Source organism: Notechis scutatus, chromosome 4 (genome assembly GCF_049901735.1).
Source record: "Notechis scutatus isolate UNSWTSFEM ecotype Mainland chromosome 4, rNotScu1.2, whole genome shotgun sequence".
Lineage (NCBI taxonomy): Eukaryota > Metazoa > Chordata > Lepidosauria > Squamata > Elapidae > Notechis > Notechis scutatus.
The window spans coordinates 69,589,755-69,608,699 of NC_142012.1; the positions used below are offsets into that span (position 1 = coordinate 69,589,755).

Consider the following 18,945-nt stretch of genomic DNA (forward strand, 5'->3'; position numbering starts at 1 on the left):
CTATCACAAAATTATCTAGTCTATTACATTACTATGCCTTTTTATCCAACCATTGATAAAACAAATCCCATATCATATAAAATCGTTTATCTTCTTGTTCTCTAATTTCAAATGTCAGTTTACTCATTTCAGCACAGTCCATAATTTTTTTGATAACTTCCTCCTGCATAGGTATTTTGTCATTTTTCCAGTTCTTCACAAATACAATTCTAGCCACTGTTAAAACATTTACAATCAAATATTTCAGTTCTTTATTGTATATGTCCGGTATGACTCCCAATAAAAAGATCTCTGGTTTAAAGTCTATATGTTGTTTCATCATTTTTTCCAACCATGTGTGGATTTTAGTCCAATATTTCTTCGCGTCTGAACATGTCCACCACATATGTTAATATGAACCAGGTATCTGATGACATTTCCAGCATTTATCCGATTTATTCTTAAACATTCTCGCAAGTCTTGTCGGGGGTAAGTGCCACCTGTAAAACATCTTATACAAATTTTCTTTATATGCAGTTGACATTGTCATTTTATAATTCTGAGACCACAATTTTTGCCATTTTTCTAAATCAATCCCATATCCAAAAAATTTTCCCCTAAGCAATCATCGTTTCTTTGACTTGTTCCTCCTCCAATTTAAATTCTAATAGATGTCCATAAAGTTTTTTAATTACCTTTTCATCAGTACCCATCAAAATTTTATCTAAATCAGTCAACTTGTTGTAAATATCGTCTGCCTTAGAGTCTTTATCAAACCTAGATTGTATTTGCAAATATGAAAACCAATTCATTTTTACACCTTGTTTTTCCAACGCTTGCATAGATTTAAGTTCACCCTTTTCATTCAATATCTCCCCATATCTAACTGTTTGTTCCTTTTTATATATTATTGGATAAGAAAAAGCTTCAATAGTTGATATCCATGTTGGAATTTTTAAGTACTATTGTCTTCTTCCAGTCTTTTATAGTCATCCTCTAATGTCTTAAATGTCTTTTTCTGTTTTAAGTTTCTTCTTCTAGTATAATCTATTATCAAACCTCTTGTGTAGGCCTTCATCGTGTCCCAGAGATTCTGTAAAGATGTATCCTCTTTTCTATTTTCTTTGAAGAAGAAAACAAGTTATTTCTCTATTTTCTGTTTAAAGTCTTTTTCTTTCAGTATCATATTATTTAAAGTCCATCTAGATCTCCTCTTGTGTCCTTTCCAAATAACTGAGACTGGATTATGATCTGCCCAAGTGCTTGTTTCTATTTCAATCTGTCATACATTAGTCAATAATTCTGCTGACATCCATATCATATCTATTCTAGACAAGGATGTGTGCCCGTTTGAATAAAAAGTATATTGCTTACTTTCCACATTTCTCTCTCTCCATGAATCTTTTAAATTAAATTCTTCTGTTATTCGAAGGAAGGATTTGGGTAGTATCTTTCTAACTTTCTTTGTTGTTTTCTGTGTTTTATAGTCCAACCGGTCGTTAATTATTCCATTAAAATCTCCCATCATACAAATATTAACATAGTCCAATTCAATTATTTTTGTATGTAATTTTCTATAGAATTGTTCTTGTTTATCATTCAGGGCATAAATTGCAATTAAAAGTGTTTTAACGCTGTTATCCGTTATTTCCACCATTAAAATCCTTCCATCATCATCTGTGTAAATTAGTTCTGCCAAAATTGTTTCTTTAATATATAATACCACACCTCTTTTTTTAGATTGTGCCAACGACATAAATAATTTTCTTAGTTTTCCTTGTTTTAGTATATATTCATGTTTTTTTTTAATATGTACCTCTTGTAAGCAGATTATATCAAATTTTAATTTTTCTAATTTATGAAATACTTTCCTTCTTTTAGTAGCCAAATTAAGTCCATTTATGTTAATTGTAATCAATTTGCTTTCATCCATGTTAAGCTTTATAAGAGGGTTTTATTGCTCTGGTAGATCTCAATTCTCGTTCTCTGGGTTCACCACCTACTGCACCTTCTTTTTCTTTTTCAATTACTGCTATACACTCCTCTTGGAACTCAATTAGTGACTCTTCCTTTCTTTCTTTTTCCTCCTTTTCTCTAAAGTATTCTAAGTAGAATAGCTCAGCTTTTCCAACTGTGTCAATTCTGTGTCTTTGTTCCTGCCAAGTGAACAAGAGGCCTTCTGGCATAAAAAAGAAAAAAAAATGAAGGCAAGCAATTGCCACTCCAAAGGAAAAAAGGAAAAAGTAAATCTTCAGGCACTTGTATACCTTAATCCAATTAGTTGCAATGGTAGATGTAAAAAGTAAAAAAAGAAAAAAGAAAGAAGGAAAAAAGAAAGAAGAAAAATATTCTATATGTTCCTCTTAATAAACAAAAATAAAACCAAAATAAAAGGTTTACATTCTAGTTCCTGGTTTAAAAAGTTAAAATCCAATTAAAGAGAAAAAAAGAGCCCCATTAGTGGGGGGGCGGGGGTTGTAGAAAGGGAGGTAAAAGATAGAAAGCAATTCTAATATAAAACAAGCCTCTGCCGCCAAATATCCAAGGCTCTTTGATAAATCAGCTCAGAATTTTTCAAGGTCACTTCAGTCTTCTTTCTTTCAACTTCAACTCCAGACTCCAGCTATCTGTTCAGAAATGAGCACCTGAATAAACAAACTGCCATGCTCATCTCTATATTTTCCAATACACAGCTCAGAGTCCAGCTCAGAGTCGAAACTAGTGAAAGAAAAAAGAAACAATTTCTTGGAGAGAACACCCTTAAAAAATTAAAGTGGACTAAAAGTGAAGAGAAAAGAATTTAAGCAGCGTGATTAATTGTCAAAGTGAAAGTTTTTTTGTATCCAAGCCTCTGGGTGGCAGTGCTACTTACTTTCCTTCACGTTCACTTCCCCCTCCTCAATCTACAACCAGGAACTAAAAAAAAAAAGTAAAGTCTTTCCCCCTTTTTTTAAAAGGAGAAAAATAAATCTTGAGTCAAGCAGAAGAATCTTTGTCAAAAAGGGATTTTAAAAAGGGTTGTTTTAAAAAGGGAGAAAGAAATACAAACAAAGATAAAAAGATTAAAAAGTACCAGTCCAGCTTAAAGTTAAACAGCTTTGCCAAATTCAAAGTTGCAATAAAAAGGGAAAAAAGAAAAAAAAACTTTCACTTTGACAATTAATTACGCCACTTAAATTCTTTTCTCTTCACTTTTAGTCCACTTTAATTTTTTAAGGGTGTTCTCTCCAAGAAATAATAAGTAAAAGTTCCTCTCACCAAACTGACACACTTTCTTTTCGATCTCTTCCATTCTGGAGCTGTCCCAGCTTCAGCAGCTTGGAAGGCTGCCTCTCTGCCGCCGGCAAAAAGGGCTTTTCCTGGATCAACCAGGGACTTTGCGATGTCCCTGGGATCGACAGGATGTACCCTCCTCAATCACCGTCTCTACAGGATGGTTTAGGTCCCGCAATGGAGATATCAGCTGATGATCTTGGAGCTTCAAGATCACATGCTGTACTGCTGAGACGCCAGCTCCGCCCCCCCATATTTAAAATTTTAAAGGGTCTGGTTTGGGCATGTTGATACTGAAAGTAAAAGAGCTAAGCAACTCTGTTCCTTACTTGGCAATAATATTTAGAAGACTTCTTTTTTTCTCCTAAACTTCTTCTCATTATTGTGTTCTGCTTCTGTACTTAGGAACTATGGATTTTGCAGCTCATGTAAACATACAAACAGTAAAGTAAATATTACCTCCATAAATATTTAGACATGTAATTCTGGATTCTCTTAGCATAAATAATGTAAGGTACTAATACATTTGGTATGAACCATTGTAAAAACATACTGTAAGAATAAGCCTCTGGAATAGACTGTTATATAGTCTATCCCAGTGTTTATCAAACTTGGCAATTATAAGAAGTGTGGACTTCAATTCCTGAATTCCCCAGTCAGCAGTACAGGTCTATATATCTTAAAATTGCAAGTTTGAAAAACACTGGTTAAATGTTTATTCTATCATCCTTTTTGTTTTGATTTTTACAAGCCAGTGTATATGTAAGGGATGAGGGGTTTTGTGATTTCACAGATTAAGGATAATGCATTGTTAAAAAAAAAAAGTCACCCACAGATACACAAGGTACTAATATTACTGTGCACAGAAAATAAAATTCCGAGTAGCACGTGAAAAATGAAATGAGCTGATCATTCTTTCAGGCAGCTGTCCAGCCTGCCAAACTGTATGAGTCAAGGGATTGCAAAACAAGTATGGAAGTATTAATTGCAAGTTGACTCCTTCATGTTGATAGTGACAGAAATTATTACCAGCTGTCTCTTGGTTGGAAACCTTGGCAAAATCAGGTGCTATTCTTAGCACTGTTCTCTTTGGACAGGTGTCCCAATCATGAATCTGGCTCATTACCACCTTTCTATCTATCTTCAGATGGTAGGCTGAATGTTGGAAGAAGAATGAAAAAGCAGCTTGGTGTCTACTTTTTACAGATGACCTTCCTAAGTCAGGAATAAGAATGTGTCTCTGTTTTGGTTACTTTCAAACATTCTTGTATTGTATTATTCAAGGAAGTCTCATCGCAAGCCTGCTACACATTTACTTGTGGTTTGTTGAAAATGCTGTAGTGTACTGTGTTTGGAGAGCTCACTAAGACTTGCACCATCATGATTTACAAGTTGCAGGAGGTAGTGACATTGTGCTTTACTTAGCATGAAGTAGGGACCCAACTGTTTCTCAGAGGAAAACTTGCAAGGCTTCTGTTGTGTCAGGATGTTTTCCTGCAGGAAAAAATAATTGCTAATAATGGACACATTTTCAGAGGACATGACTGAACTAAGATATATTTATGTAAAGGAATTACAGAACATTTCTGAGAAAACTTGTCCTCTCTAATGAACCACAGTTTGCAAACCATAGTTCTGAAACAGATTGCTGCGTTACTGGAAAGGCTTGATAAAAGAGAGTTTCATATCTTCTATGATATTAAAGTTCTAACATATTGGGTAAAGCTGGTACTGGTATATGTCTCTGTGTGGAAATCATAGAGTGCTGGACCTCATAGGTCTTCCATCCCTCTGCCCAAGGCAGAAGACCTTATTCCATCCTGGACAAATGGCTGTCTTTCTTTTCTTGAAGAACTCTAGTGATGGAGCACCCACAACTCCAGAAGTCAAAATTCATTAATTGTTGTCACCATCAGGAAATTTCTTGTGAGTTCTAGGTTGTATTTGTATCTCTCTTTAATGAGCTTCCACTCATTGCTTCTTGTCCTGCCCTCAGATGCTTTGGAAAATAGATTGATCCTTTCTTCTCTGTGACAGCCCCTCCAATACTAGAAAACAGTTATACTGTCACCCCTAATCGTTTTCTTCATTTGGCTAGACATATATAGTTCCTTTAACCATCCATCACACCGTTTAGCCTCCAGCCCCCTAATCATCTTTGTTGCTCTTCTGTGCACTCTTTCTAAGTCTCAAAATATTTTTGTGTCAAGGTGACCAGAATTGGATATAGTATTCCAGGTGTGGCCTAACTAGTGCAGTCCAGAATGGTATTATAGCTTCTTGAGATAAAAACTGGCAAGAATTTTCCAACCAGCAAACTATATTTTAAAGAAATATTGTTTAAAAAATAGTATAATGGAGTTGGAAGAGATCTAGTCCAACCCACTGCTCAGGCAGGAGACCCTATACTATTTCAGACAAATGGCTATTCAATTTCTTCTTAAAAACCTCCAGTGATGAAATACCCACAACTTCTGAAGGCAAAACTGTTCCCACTGGTTATTTGTTCTCACTGTAGAATGTTTCTCCTTAATTCCAGGTCACTCCTCTCCTTGATTAATTTCCATCCATTGCTTCTTGGCTTGGCTTCTGGTGCTCAAATATTGGAATACTGCTACCATGTTACAGCTGTTCCTTCTTTTCACTAGACTAGACATACCCAATTCCTGCAACCGTACATAATTTGTTTTAAACTTCAGCCTCCAATTATCCTTGTTGCTCCACTTTACACTCTTTCTAGAATTTCAACATATTTTTCTATAGTGCGGCGGCCAAAACTGCAGTATTCACAGTGTGGTCTTACCAAAGCATTATAAAGTGTTATTAAATCTTCATGTGATCTTGATTCTCTCCCTCTGTTAATGCAGTTTAGAATTTTATTGACTTTTTTGGCAGCTGCAACATACTGCTGGGTCATATTTAAGTGGTTGTCTACTAGACTCTTAGATCCCTCTAGCAGTTTCTGCTGTTGAGCCAGGTTCTACCTATTCTATATTTGGTTGTTCTATATTTGGTTTTTCTTACCTAAGTGACAAATCTTACTTTTCTGTACATTAAATTTCATTTTGTTAGATAGGACCCAGTGTTCAAATCTGTCAAAATCCTTTTGAATCTTGAACCTATCTTCTGAGGTGTTGGCTATTCCTGCTAACTTGGTGTTGTCTGAAAATTTGATGAATTCCCTAATCTAAATTGTTTATGAAGATATTGAGGAATACTGGACCTAAGACAGAACCTTGGCCTACCTCACTGCTGACTTCCCTCCATATAGATGTAGTTCCATTAAGGATTACATGTTGATTGTGGTTTGTCTGCCAGTTATGAATCCATCCAATAGTGATGCTATCTATTCCACATTTTTTCTAACTTACTAAGAAGTAGGTTGTAGTCTTCTTTGTCAAATGTCTTACTGAAATCCAAGTGTGCTATGTCCACAGCATTTTGCTGATCCACTAATTTATTTACTTTGTCAAAGAATGAAGTAAGATTTGTTTGGCATGATCTGTTTTTGATAATTCCATATTGACTTCTGGTAATAATTTTGCTTGCTTCTAGTGTTTACAGATCTATTGCTTGATTATCTTTTCTGGGAACTTTCCAAGAATTGATGTCAGTCTAACTGGTCTGTAGTTTGCTAAGTCTGTCCCCGCCCCCCCACAACTATTTTTGAAGCTGGGAGCCACATCAGCTCTTTTCCAGTTGTCTGGTAGTTCCCAGGTACTCCAATATCTTTGAAAGGTATGGTTCAATGATTCCGAGATCAGGTTTACTAGCTCCTTCAGAATTTTGGGATATAATCCATCTGGTCCTTGTGATTTGAATAAAAAAGAATTGTTTAATTCATTTTTGCCTATTTTAATTTGTCTTCCTAGTCTGTTTTATACAGTTCTGATTTTGATAAGGTTGGGCTGTTTTTTTCCCCTTTGTGTAAAGACAGATGCAAAAATGAATTAAACAATTCTGCTTTCTCCCTGATGCCTGTCACTTCATTGCCATTGTCTCCCGTTGGTGTACTGATTGTTTTCTTGACTTTTTTCTTGTTTTATTATTTTTGATATTTGTTGCAAATCTTACTTCATTCAGTTTTAGCTTTCCTGACTTCATCTTTGCAGATTCAGACTTTCTGCTATCTTAGTTAGCTTTCCCTCTTTCCATTTTTTATACTTGTCCTTTTTGTATTTTAGTTTACCAGAGAGTTCTTTGTGTAACCATGCTGGTTTCTTCCTGGATTTCTTGTTTTTCTTTTTCAGTGGTATTGGGTTGGTCTGGGCTTTTATGGTCATATTTTTTAAGTTTTCCAAACTTTTGAGTTGATTTCCCTTTTAAGATTTTCATCCATGGAATCCTTCTTAAGGACGCTCTTAAGTTCATTGAAATCAGCTCTTTTAAAATCTAAGACACATTAATTATGTTCTGTTGCTTGTGTCTGCATTATATTGAATTCCAATATAACATGGTCACTTTCCGCCAAAGTTCTTGCTAATTCAGGAATCAGGTGCCACCAGAACTCTCTATTCTTATAATCACAGGATTTTCAAATCCTGCCAGAATTTCCCTTTAGCCCCTTTTATACATTACAAAGGATGTTATTTTGAGTCTCTTTCTAATGTTCCTTCCACTCCCTGGCTATATGGTTGTTAACATTCTCTTTGATGATCTCCAAATGGTTCTGCTAACATTTCTTGCATCCCTTGTATAGAAAATATGAGTGGGTGGAAAACGGAAAAAGTCATGATAGAATACAGTTAGTGAAATCCTAAAATAGAGAAAAATGAGAAATGTAAAACAAAAGGCAGTGTATTAAGTGGTATTGCAAAGTGATGGAAACAAGGATGGTTTACAAGGACAGAAATATATATAGAGAGGGATATTATAGATGGTGATAGTATAAATTAAATTTAATTCTTTATATAATGCCATTAATTTCTTTGGTATTTCATATTTTTCTGTGATCTGTATAACTTTGTTTACTCCCAAAGGGAAAAGTATTGTAGGTACACATATACTTTACATGTTATTCATTTTCTTCTGTTACTCCTAATTTACAGCCTAGAGAGGGATTATTTTATTAACTTCTATTTTTATGTTATCTTAGATCATAACCTATTTCTTGGTGTGCTAGAAAACTGTGGGATAGAAAGTACCACCACCAGATGGATTTGTAACTGATTAACATTTTAAGTAGACCACAACCTGGCTAACATATTGCAACTGTAAACTGTAATCAGTCACTGGCTAACAGTTTACATAGACCACAATCTACTTCTTGGTAAGTTAGAAAAATGTGGGATAAACAGCACAACCACCAGATAGATTTGTAACTGGCTAACAAGCGGTACTTAACATGTAATCCTTAATAGAACTACATCCACATGGAGGGAAATAAGCAGTGTGGTACCCCAAGATTCTGTTTTGGGCACAGTACTCTTCAAAGTCTTCGTAAATAATCTAGATGAAGAAATAAAAGGAGAACTCATCAAATTTGCAGTTGACACTAAACTAGCAGGAATAACCAATACCACAGAATATAGACTCAAGATCCAAATGGATCTTGACTGTCTTGCACACTGGGCCCAATCTAACAAAATGAAATTTAATGTAGATAAAAGTAAGATTTTACATTTAGGCAAGAAAACCAATTGTACTATGAGAGGGATCTTGGAGTCCTAGTGGACGACCACTTAAATATGAGCCAGCAGTGTGCAGCAGCAGCCAAAAAAACTAATGCAATCCTAGGCTGCATTAATAGAAGTATAGAATCAAGATCACATGAAGTATTAATTCTGCTTTATAAAGCCTTTGGACACACTGTTGATTTAGAACAGTGGGAAAAGATTTAGAATACCAATTATAAAATAACAAAGTCAGTGGCTTACAAGAAAAACCAACACAAAATCTATCGTTGGTATATGGCACCTTCACGATTGGCTAAGATATACCCAAGTCTAAAACCAAATTGCTGGAAGTGTGGACATCAACAAGGTACCTTCTTTCATTCTTAGTGGTCATGCCCTGAAGCGAAGAAATATTGGAAAGCAATTCATATGTGGTTAGAGGAGATGATTGAAAATAAAATGGGTTTCGTCCCAGAACTATTTCTCTTAGGAATAATTAAAAGAAGCTGTAACATGAAGATAAAATATCCTATATTACATGTAGTAACAGCAGCTAGAATTTCGTATGCACAGTACTGGATGAAAAATGCCATAGGTTTAATAATTAAAAAAACCTTCGAGTGCATGGAAATGGACAAATTAACTATGGAACTAAAAGGGAAAGGTGACATGGAATACAATGCAATATAGGAAACATGGTATATCTGGATTGATAATAGACATAAGAATAGAAAATGTAAATAATGTATATAATAGTTATGAGGGTATGGAAATAGTGTGTATTGAAAGATTGGATAGGATGTATAAATGCATATATATTGTCACAGTATTGTTCAATTAGTGATGGTATTATGTATAAACAGAAAAACCCAATAAAGTGTTGGGAAAAAGAAATATATAAAGCCTTAATAAAACCACATTTGGAATACTGCATCCAGCTTTGGTCACCACAATGTAAAAGAGATGATATTCTGGAAAGAATGCAAGAAGGGTTACAAAGATGATTTGGGAACTGGAGACAAAGGCATATGAAGAATGGTTGCAGGAATTGGGTATGTGTAGTCTAATGAAAAAAAGCACTAGGGGAGACATGATAGTAATATTTCAATATCTGTGAAGATTCTCAGTCATCCAGGTCATGGTTGTCCCAAAGGTGATTTTTTTTCAAGAGGCAACTCAACTTTCTTGTTTTTCTTTGAAGATGTTTCACTTCTCATTCAAGAAGCTTCAGCTCTGATGGTGGGGAATGGAAGAATTTATATTCCTTGTACACAGCTGGTCATTTGCATTCTGTCAGCATTTCAGAAAAACAAACTCCAATGCCAATCTTACATGGAAGAGGTAGAAACCAAAACCCTAAAATCATTGACAGGAATTCCACCCACTCATTGGTATAGGTATATGGGCGATCTTTGGGTCAAGATCAAAACACAGGAACTGGAAGCATTCACCAAACATATCAACTCTGTGGACAGATACATCAAATTCACACGAGAAGACGTTAAGGAAAATAGTCTAGCCTTCCTGGATTGTGCAGTATATATTTAAGGAAGACAGAAGCCTTAATGTTGAAGTTTACAGACACCCGCCTCCCTGCCCCCTATGCACACAGAGATCAATATTTACATTTTGATTCTCACCACCCCGGACAACAAAATGGGAATTATCAGAACCCTACACCACCGATCTGAAGGCCTGCCTACCAGCAAAGATGAGAAAGAAAAAGAACTAAAATACACCAAGGAAGCCCTCAAAATGCTCAAAAGCTATCCTAAGCGGGCCTTCATCAAATCCCCCAAAAAAAAAACCAGCAGGAGCTCCTCCATAATAGACAAAGAAGAAAACAATAAATGAAACATTGTAGGAGGCGGAGCTGATGTCACGGTGATTTGGTGCTCACCCTGGTCTCGCCTTCCTCTATTGGAGACTGCAGATTCCGCCTCCCAGCCTTGCCTGGTTCCCCATAGGAGACGGAGGAAGCATGGAGGGGAAAGTTTGCAGGAAGAAGTCTCCTCTGAGTCCAACTTCTGCCTTGACAGATCTCTAGAGAAGAGGAGGAAGTGGTGGGGGAGTTGTATGAGGGAAGGCTGCCCCAACAAGCCAGCATCCTTACGACACACAATTGGAAACACAATTAGAAACAGGGATTCCCCTTTTGAGAAGGGCCAGCTTCTCTGCTCCCCTGCCGCCTCCTCTTGCTCTCCAGAGATCTGTCAAGGCAGAAGTTGCACTTGGAGGAAGAAGCTGCTTCCTGCAAACTTTCTCCTCCCTGCTTCCACATGTAGCAGTGTCATCTTCTACCTCCTCCTTTGCTGGGAGAGGTCACCAAACAGGGAGATGCCAATGATTGGGAGAAGAACGTCTCCTTTGGCATGATGTGCACATGCACACACACACATGCATGCACACAACACACACACACACAGAGAGAGAGAGACACACACAACACACACACACCCCATTCCAAGCTTGGAGACTTTTATCCACATCTGAGCTTGCAAACTGCTAATCATGCCTGAGCTGGGGAGAAGGCCCCCTCCTTCCTCTGTATATAAAAGTCCTCAAACTTGGAATGCAGTGTGTGTGTGGGGGGGGTGTGTGTGTGCGTGCGCACACATGTGCATGTGCTTGGCTGCCAGCAGTTTGGGGAGGCAAGGAGCTTGTGGGGCACTGAATTGTCCCCATGGTGAGCTAGCTGGTGCAACTTGTTCCGTTCTGACCCAGCTGTCCCGAGTCAGCCGGCCATGCCTACCCAGGCACACCCACCTGCCTGCTGTGAGTCATCATATTCTTACATGCAACTGGCCCTTTGAGGGCAACCATAATGCTGATGCGGCCCTCAATAAAATTACACCGCTGGTGGTGCATTAGTTAGAAGGAAGTATTGCAGACTAACTGTGCCCACATTCTGGAATTTGATCCTGACAGGCTCAAGGTTGACTCAGCCTTCCATCCTTCTGAGATCAGTAAAAGGAGGACCCAGATTGTTGGGGGCAATATGCTGACATTGTAAACCATTCAGAGAGTGCTGTAAAGCACTATGTAAGTCTTAAGTGCTATTGCTTAAGGGCATTTGGTTTTTAAACATACAGCAAGTGATAGAACAACTTACTGTAGGTAAATAAATAATATGCCTAAGGAGATCTTTTAAAAATAGAGTGGTACATTTTATCTTCCCTTGTTGAAGTAGTATAGAATTAGATTTTCATGCATATGTATTCTCTTACCCATGTCAGTGAGAAATGGAACACTACAAAACTGTATATGAATGGTATTTGCATAAACAAAGAAAAATATGTAAAAGTATATGGAAATCCATGTTATACAGGAATCTGTAAATACAGCTGCTTACATGTAAGTGTTTCATTTTCCTAATATGATGCCAATTAATTGTTCCTGGCATTATTTGTCTGCATAATTTCCCCCCAGTTTTTGATGTGGAACAATTCAATTCTCCTTGGTTACCTTCTTTTTATACATTAGGTCCTGTTACTGAAGTCAAAACAGATATCTATGTCACAAGTTTTGGACCTGTTTCTGATGTAGAAATGGTAAGTATGAGTTGTAGGTTTGAGGAGGAAAAAAATTAAACCTAGTACTAAGTGTGTGACTAAATGAAGGACTTTGGGACTCACCTGTTATTCATGCAAAAAAGAACAGATTACCAGCATTTTCAGGCTTTATTGCACATGGCTATGGCAGCTTCTATTCTGGTCTTTCATATTTTTAAAAAAGGAAAAACCTATGCATTTTTATTTTTATTCGGTTGTTGACACTTGTAAAACATTGCAATAGTTGCATAACCATTTCCAGATAGAGTTAGAAATGGTGTCCAGAATTATATGATCTACCCCCACTAACATATTTTAAGAAAGGGGAAGGCCTTGATCAGGTGCTTGTGGCCATTATCTTGATTTTTTTAGACTTCCTGAGAATGTCCCAATGCAAATCTTCTCTAGTGAGCAGTATGCCTAGATGCTGAGAGCCCAGTTAAAATGATTCTGTATCTTACATATAAATGGTGCTGAAATCAGAAGACTTACTATTTTGTGGAAAATCTTCTTCCCTTTTTGATTAACCTAGTGACATTTCTACTGGTTGCAATTCAATAACATTTCCTTCATTTGTTTGCTATAAGCATACAGTATATTCCCAGTGCAAATTTTAATCATTTGTAAAAACAACCAAAATAGCATGGACATAAAATCATTAACATATGTTAGTGAATTTTCATTTCGTTTCCAGTCCTGAACAAGTTTAATTACATGCTTCTTGCCATTCTATTAGATTACACTAATTATTTTGATTTAGTATGTTTAGTAATTTATTTATATAACTATCATATATAGTTCTGTTGAATTGATAGAAATGTATTTACGGAAAGTTTCCTACCGCTGATTTATCCTTGGGGAAATGCATGTACCTTATAACGTTGTTTAATTTGCTTCCCAATTATTGTAGGAATACACAATGGATGTTTTCTTTCGTCAGACATGGGTGGATAAGAGATTAAAATATGATGGTCCCATTGAAATTCTAAGATTAAACAACTTGATGGTTAATAAAGTGTGGACCCCAGATACTTTCTTTCGGAATGGAAAAAAATCTGTGTCTCATAACATGACAGCCCCAAATAAACTATTTAGAATTATGAGAAATGGCACCATTCTCTATACAATGAGGTACCTACTTTATATATTCTGTACGTTTACATGATTTATTAATTGCTGATGTACTATCCTATATCAGGACTAATTTTACATGGTTCCTCTAGGCTCACCATAAGTGCTGAATGCCCCATGAGATTGGTGGATTTCCCAATGGATGGACATGCCTGTCCGCTAAAATTTGGAAGCTGTAAGTCCCGATTATGACATTTTACTTGTGGTACTAAAGCTCCATTTTTGTTCTTGTTGTAAGAAACAGGTCAGCAAATAGCCACAGGCTTGTGTCTTTGTCAAAAAAGAAAGCTCGTGCCCCTGAAAGCAACAGGAATGCTTTCAACTGGGTTTTAAGATAAGTTCTTAAGATAAATATCTTGTCCATTAATTTTTTTCTAAATATATCTTGTTCAGATGCATATCCAAAAAGTGAAATGATCTACACCTGGACAAAGGGGCCAAAAAATTCAGTGGAAGTCCCTGAAGAATCTTCCAGTTTAGTTCAATATGACCTACTTGGGCATACAGCATCTACTGACACAATTAAATCTATCACAGGTACGATTCTTCCATTTCAGGTTTAGATAAACTTGCTTGCTCTTTGCTGGGTAATTCTTTAGGAGGCAAAGTGAAAATGGTTGAAAAGGCAATTAAAAACATGGGAGTTTGCAGCAAGTGACATGTTTCATAACTACATATTTGTCAATGCTAATCATTAGTTGTGACTTAGCATAGAATAAAAATCTGCAAATGGTCCAAATAAATTCATATTAAAAAAACTGCTAGAGCAAATATATCAAGTATAACAGTTATTACTGTTTGTGACAGTTTTTAAATTCATGTTTGAATATAGCAATAGGTAGAACAGCAAGAGAAGTGACAACACTGATGCTCTGTGGGTGAGGGTTTTTTAAAATTAATTTTTCTGTTTATGTTATATGAAGAATTACTAATTTGCTATTATTGGTGCATTTGAAATCTTGTACTGTAACTCAGGACAGAATTAGGTAGTGGAGAGAGCAGATATGGCTGACATTTTTGAATGGCATTATTGATAGCAAGAGGAAGCAATATTTTCATAATGAATTGGAAATTATCAGTCCGTGAGACACGATTGACCTCTTATGAATTCATCCAAAAAGACTTTATACAAAGAAGTTATCAAGGGATAACAGACAAATCTTCACACTTTTTCTACTTACCGGTAGTATTTGAGGCTCTTTAAGAACAACCTTCTAACCCAGTACCTTTAAATTTTCATCCTATTAAATTAAGTTTCAATAGCAGCCAATATTGGAATAATTATTTTACACAAGAAATTTTAATTATATAGAATTAAATTAAAAAGTAAATAATTTTTTTAATTGATGTACCTTGATAAGAATTTAAATTGCATCCTATTCTATCAAATTGTGATCATCAAAAGCTCCCTGAAGGGCAACTGCATCATGAGCCTTATTGGCAGATTACTGTTAATAAATACTTATAGAATAACTGAGTTAAAATCACTCTTGTAAAGCATTGTAAAATAGATTAGTTTGCTACTAAAGGTCATATTATTTTGCTTTTGCAGGCCATTGTTCTTTGGAACAGTTTATAAATTCATATAAATATGAGATACACTTAAGACATCGTATTTATAGATGTGCTTTTGAAATTCATTTTACTTTTCTGTGATATTTAATTTCTTCTTAATAACCTCCCTATAGCAGGGAGGTGAGGGACCATTCCACTTTTTTAAAAAAATGTGCCTTACCTAGAGTGATTCATTTATTCTCTATTGTGAAAAAATCTCATTTCTCATTTGGAACACTGAACCTGAAATAGAAATTGCCTAGAAGAAAATACTTGCTTGTAGGGGCACAAAGTATCACCCAGACATTTGATAGCACCCTTTCATCATTTTGTATTTTTCCTACAAGTCTTTCTTTTCTTTTCTTTCTTTCTTTCTTTCTTTCTTTCTTTCTTTCTTTCTTTCTTTCTTTCTTTCTTTCTTTCTTTCTTTCTTCCTTCCTTCCTTCCTTCCTTCCTTCCTTCCTTCCTTTCTTTCTTTCTTTCTTCCTTCCTTTCTTTTCTTTCTTTCTTTCTTTCTTTTTTTCTCTCTCTTTCCTTCCTTCCTTCCTTCCATAAAGTGTCTGGGTGTATGTAACCAGGATGTAACTACACCAGGATGTAACGTAAGCTCTGCACTCTGATGAACTCCATGCAATTCCTTGTATGAATTCTGTGCTGGTGCGACCAGTTTCAGCAGTCGGCGCTCTACACTTGTGCAGGATCTGTGCAGATTTCTCAGGAGGCCGCCTAACTCTGTCAATGGCCTTGTCAATGCTTCCTTGATAGCAATGGCAAACAGCAGTACTTACTCCACCCTGTACCAAAGAAACAATGTAAAAACTAAAGAGTAACTAGTTGTATCCAGCTATCTCTGAGTGATTATGGAAGACCAGGAAAAGAATGGAAGGGATATAAAATACGAATAGATTATTGGCGAGGCAGTTGACAACTTAAATGGCAACTCAGCCCAGGTGGGAATGGTGTACCCATCATAAAACGAATTCCGAGGCATTCAATTTCCTCAGAGAACAAGTTTATTTAGATACACCACTTGGCATTAACTAGTGGAAAGCCAGTACTGAAAGTTTCCGGGCTTTCCACATCACTATATATAGGATTTTCTCAATTTTCAAAACAATATGTCACATTCTCCAACCAGGATGAGAACTGGTTGCTTGGCAACTTTGCTCCTCCTTCCTCTGGCCAGTCATCCATTGGAACATGACTGACTCATCAGCCAGCTATGTTGTTTTGGCCAAACCTTCATCCACCTCAGCTCTCCCTCTTCTAGCTCCCATGCGTGTGAAGCTGAATTCATATGAATAACCCAGATTACAAACAACCCCACAATCTAGCCAAATCCAGGCTTGACAGCTGTCTATTCTTTTTCTCATGCATTATGTTGACTCTGATAATTATCATTACTATAATGATAATAATTATTGACTTATGGTGATAATGACAATAATGATGTTTTTGAGGTATTTTGACACATGTACCATTGGATTTGCCATTTAAAACACTGAAAATCTTTACTGTAGAGCAGTATTGGTGAACCTTTTTGGTACCGAGTGCTGAAATGGGACTGTCTGCATGTACCAGGAACCAGAAGCTGCTCTTCAAGTTTCTGGTGTGCACATGTGCACTGGCCACCTGGTCTTCTGGTTTCTGGTGTACATGTGTATGAAGACCAGCTGGCTGGGGCGCATGCACGCAGCAGAAACTGGAAAAGCAGCCAGCTGGTGTGCATATGTGCGCTGGGAAGATCTTCTGGTTTCCGGCATGTGCATGCACACTGGCCAGCTAATCTTCACACACGCACATGAAGGAGAAACTGGAAGACCAGGTGGCCAGTGTGCATGCACGCACCAGAAATTTGAAGAGCAGCTTCCTGGTGTGAGCATGCACACTGGGCAGCTGGTCTTCCAGTTTCCAGAGCTTCCGTGTCCATGAAGACCAGCTGGCCAGTGCGCTGGAACCCAGAAGAGCAATAGGTGATGGCTCGCATCAGTGGTGGAATTCAATTTTTTTTACTACCAGTTCTGTGGGCGTGGCTTATTTGGTGGGCGTGGCTTGGTGGTCATGTGACTGGGTGGGTGTGGCTTAGTGGTCATGTGCCTGGGTGGACATGCTTGATGGTCATGTGACTGGGTGGGCATGGCTTGGTGGCCATGTGACTAGGTGGGCGTGGCCAACTCAATGTCACTCACATCAAGGGGTGCCTCACCTGGCCCCTCCACTCCCAGCCATTCCTTGTCACCCAGCCTCAACTTATCTATAGTTCTGTAAAAATGTTGTTCACCTTTTTTGACTCTATTATCTACGTACTATAGATGTACTTTCATGGACCACTGAAAGGAGATAATGGCTCACATGCTTTACTCAAGAGTGTGATAGGCAACAGGCTTTTAAGGGGCTGCCAGAAAGAAAGGTGGGGGGAATGTATTTTCCAAAGCACCAGGAGGCAAACAAGAAGCAATGGATGGAAACTGAACAAAGAGAGAAGCAAACTAAGAATAAAGAGAAACTTTCTGACAGTGAGAACAATTAACCAGTGGACCTGCTTGTCCCCAGATGTTCAGGGTGATCAATCACTGGAAATTTTTAAAGACTGGACAGCCATTTCTCTGAAATGGTACAGGGTTCCCCCTAAAGTCCCTTCTAAGTGTTATTCTGACCCCTTTCCCAGGACCTCTACTCAGAGTTCGGCATCCTCAGTATTCCTGCCTGAGCAGGGGCTTGGACTAGAAGACCTCCAAAGTCCCTTTAAACACACATGTATTTAGGCTCTGGACTATAGACATTGAATGCATGTAAACCCTGAAAAATATGTGGTAGCCCTGGGCAAAAGAAAGGCAGTAGAATCACTCTAGGCGTAGGGACAGTGTAAAATATTAACACATGATAAATAATAGAACAATTAAAAATAATAGCACAGAGTTTTCTCTGTCTCTCTCTCTCTCTCCCTTCCTATTTCTTTTTCTTTCTTTCTCTTTCTTTGTCTCTTTCTGTCTTTCCCTTCCTTTCTTTTTCTCTCTCTGACACACACACCACAAACTCTCTCTCCCTATTTCTGTTTCTTTCTTTCTCTTTCTTCCTCTTTCTTTCTCTCCCTTCCTCTTTCTTTCTTTCTTTCTTTCTTTCTTTCTTTCTTTCTTTCTTTCTTTCTTTCTTTCTTTCTTTCTTTCTTTCTTTCTTTCTTTCTTTCTTTCTTTCTTCTCTCTCTCTCTCTCTCACACCCACACCCACCCACCCACCCCTGTCAGCCTTCATTCCCTCTCACTCCAGGCACCTTACTCACAAGGGGAAGTGAACCCAGCATTAGAGAAGTTCTGCAGGTAAACGGACTGGCACTTGAAGCTCCTGCAAACTTCCCCATGGCTGGATTCCCCCCCACCCAGCGTTCTTTCCCTCTCGCTCCAGGCCCTTTTACTCACAAGGGGAAGTGATACTTCTAGTGTCCATGAAGAATCCAGCCTTGGAACAGTTTTGCAGGTTAACGGACCGCTGCTCCGCCCACGGTCATGTGTTTTCAAGTGACTGCTTGAAAATGCATGGCTAGGGTGGGGGAGCCGTCCTCCTTTAAACTGGGGCAGCGAGCATCGGGTGGGCGGGGCAAGCGAGTGAGCGGAAACTGGGCGATGTTGCTACCAGTTCGGTGACCCATGCCAAATTCTTGTTACCGGTTCACCTGAGTAGGTGCGAACCGGCTGAATAGCACCTCTGGCTCGCGTGCTTGGAGAGATAGCTCTGCATGCCACTTCTGGGACACATGGCATAGGTTCACCACCACAGCTATAGAGTATCATTTATATTTCATGCTGCATAAATCTGTGCTGCTACCTGCTAACATTATTTATAAA

The 18,945-nt window shown here is 37.6% G+C and overlaps 1 protein-coding gene across 1 annotated transcript in view; it reads left to right on the forward strand.

The window, feature by feature from the left end:
- LOC113417447 (gamma-aminobutyric acid receptor subunit alpha-4-like) overlaps window positions 1-18,945 on the forward strand; it is a 68,058-nt gene that overhangs the window by 20,079 nt on the left and 29,034 nt on the right. Inside the window, exons 3-6 of the mRNA XM_026675848.2 lie at window positions 12,351-12,418; window positions 13,329-13,549; window positions 13,642-13,724; window positions 13,943-14,086. Of these exons, the coding sequence (XP_026531633.2) occupies window positions 12,351-12,418; window positions 13,329-13,549; window positions 13,642-13,724; window positions 13,943-14,086 (516 nt within the window). The remainder of the gene's footprint in view (window positions 1-12,350; window positions 12,419-13,328; window positions 13,550-13,641; window positions 13,725-13,942; window positions 14,087-18,945) is intronic.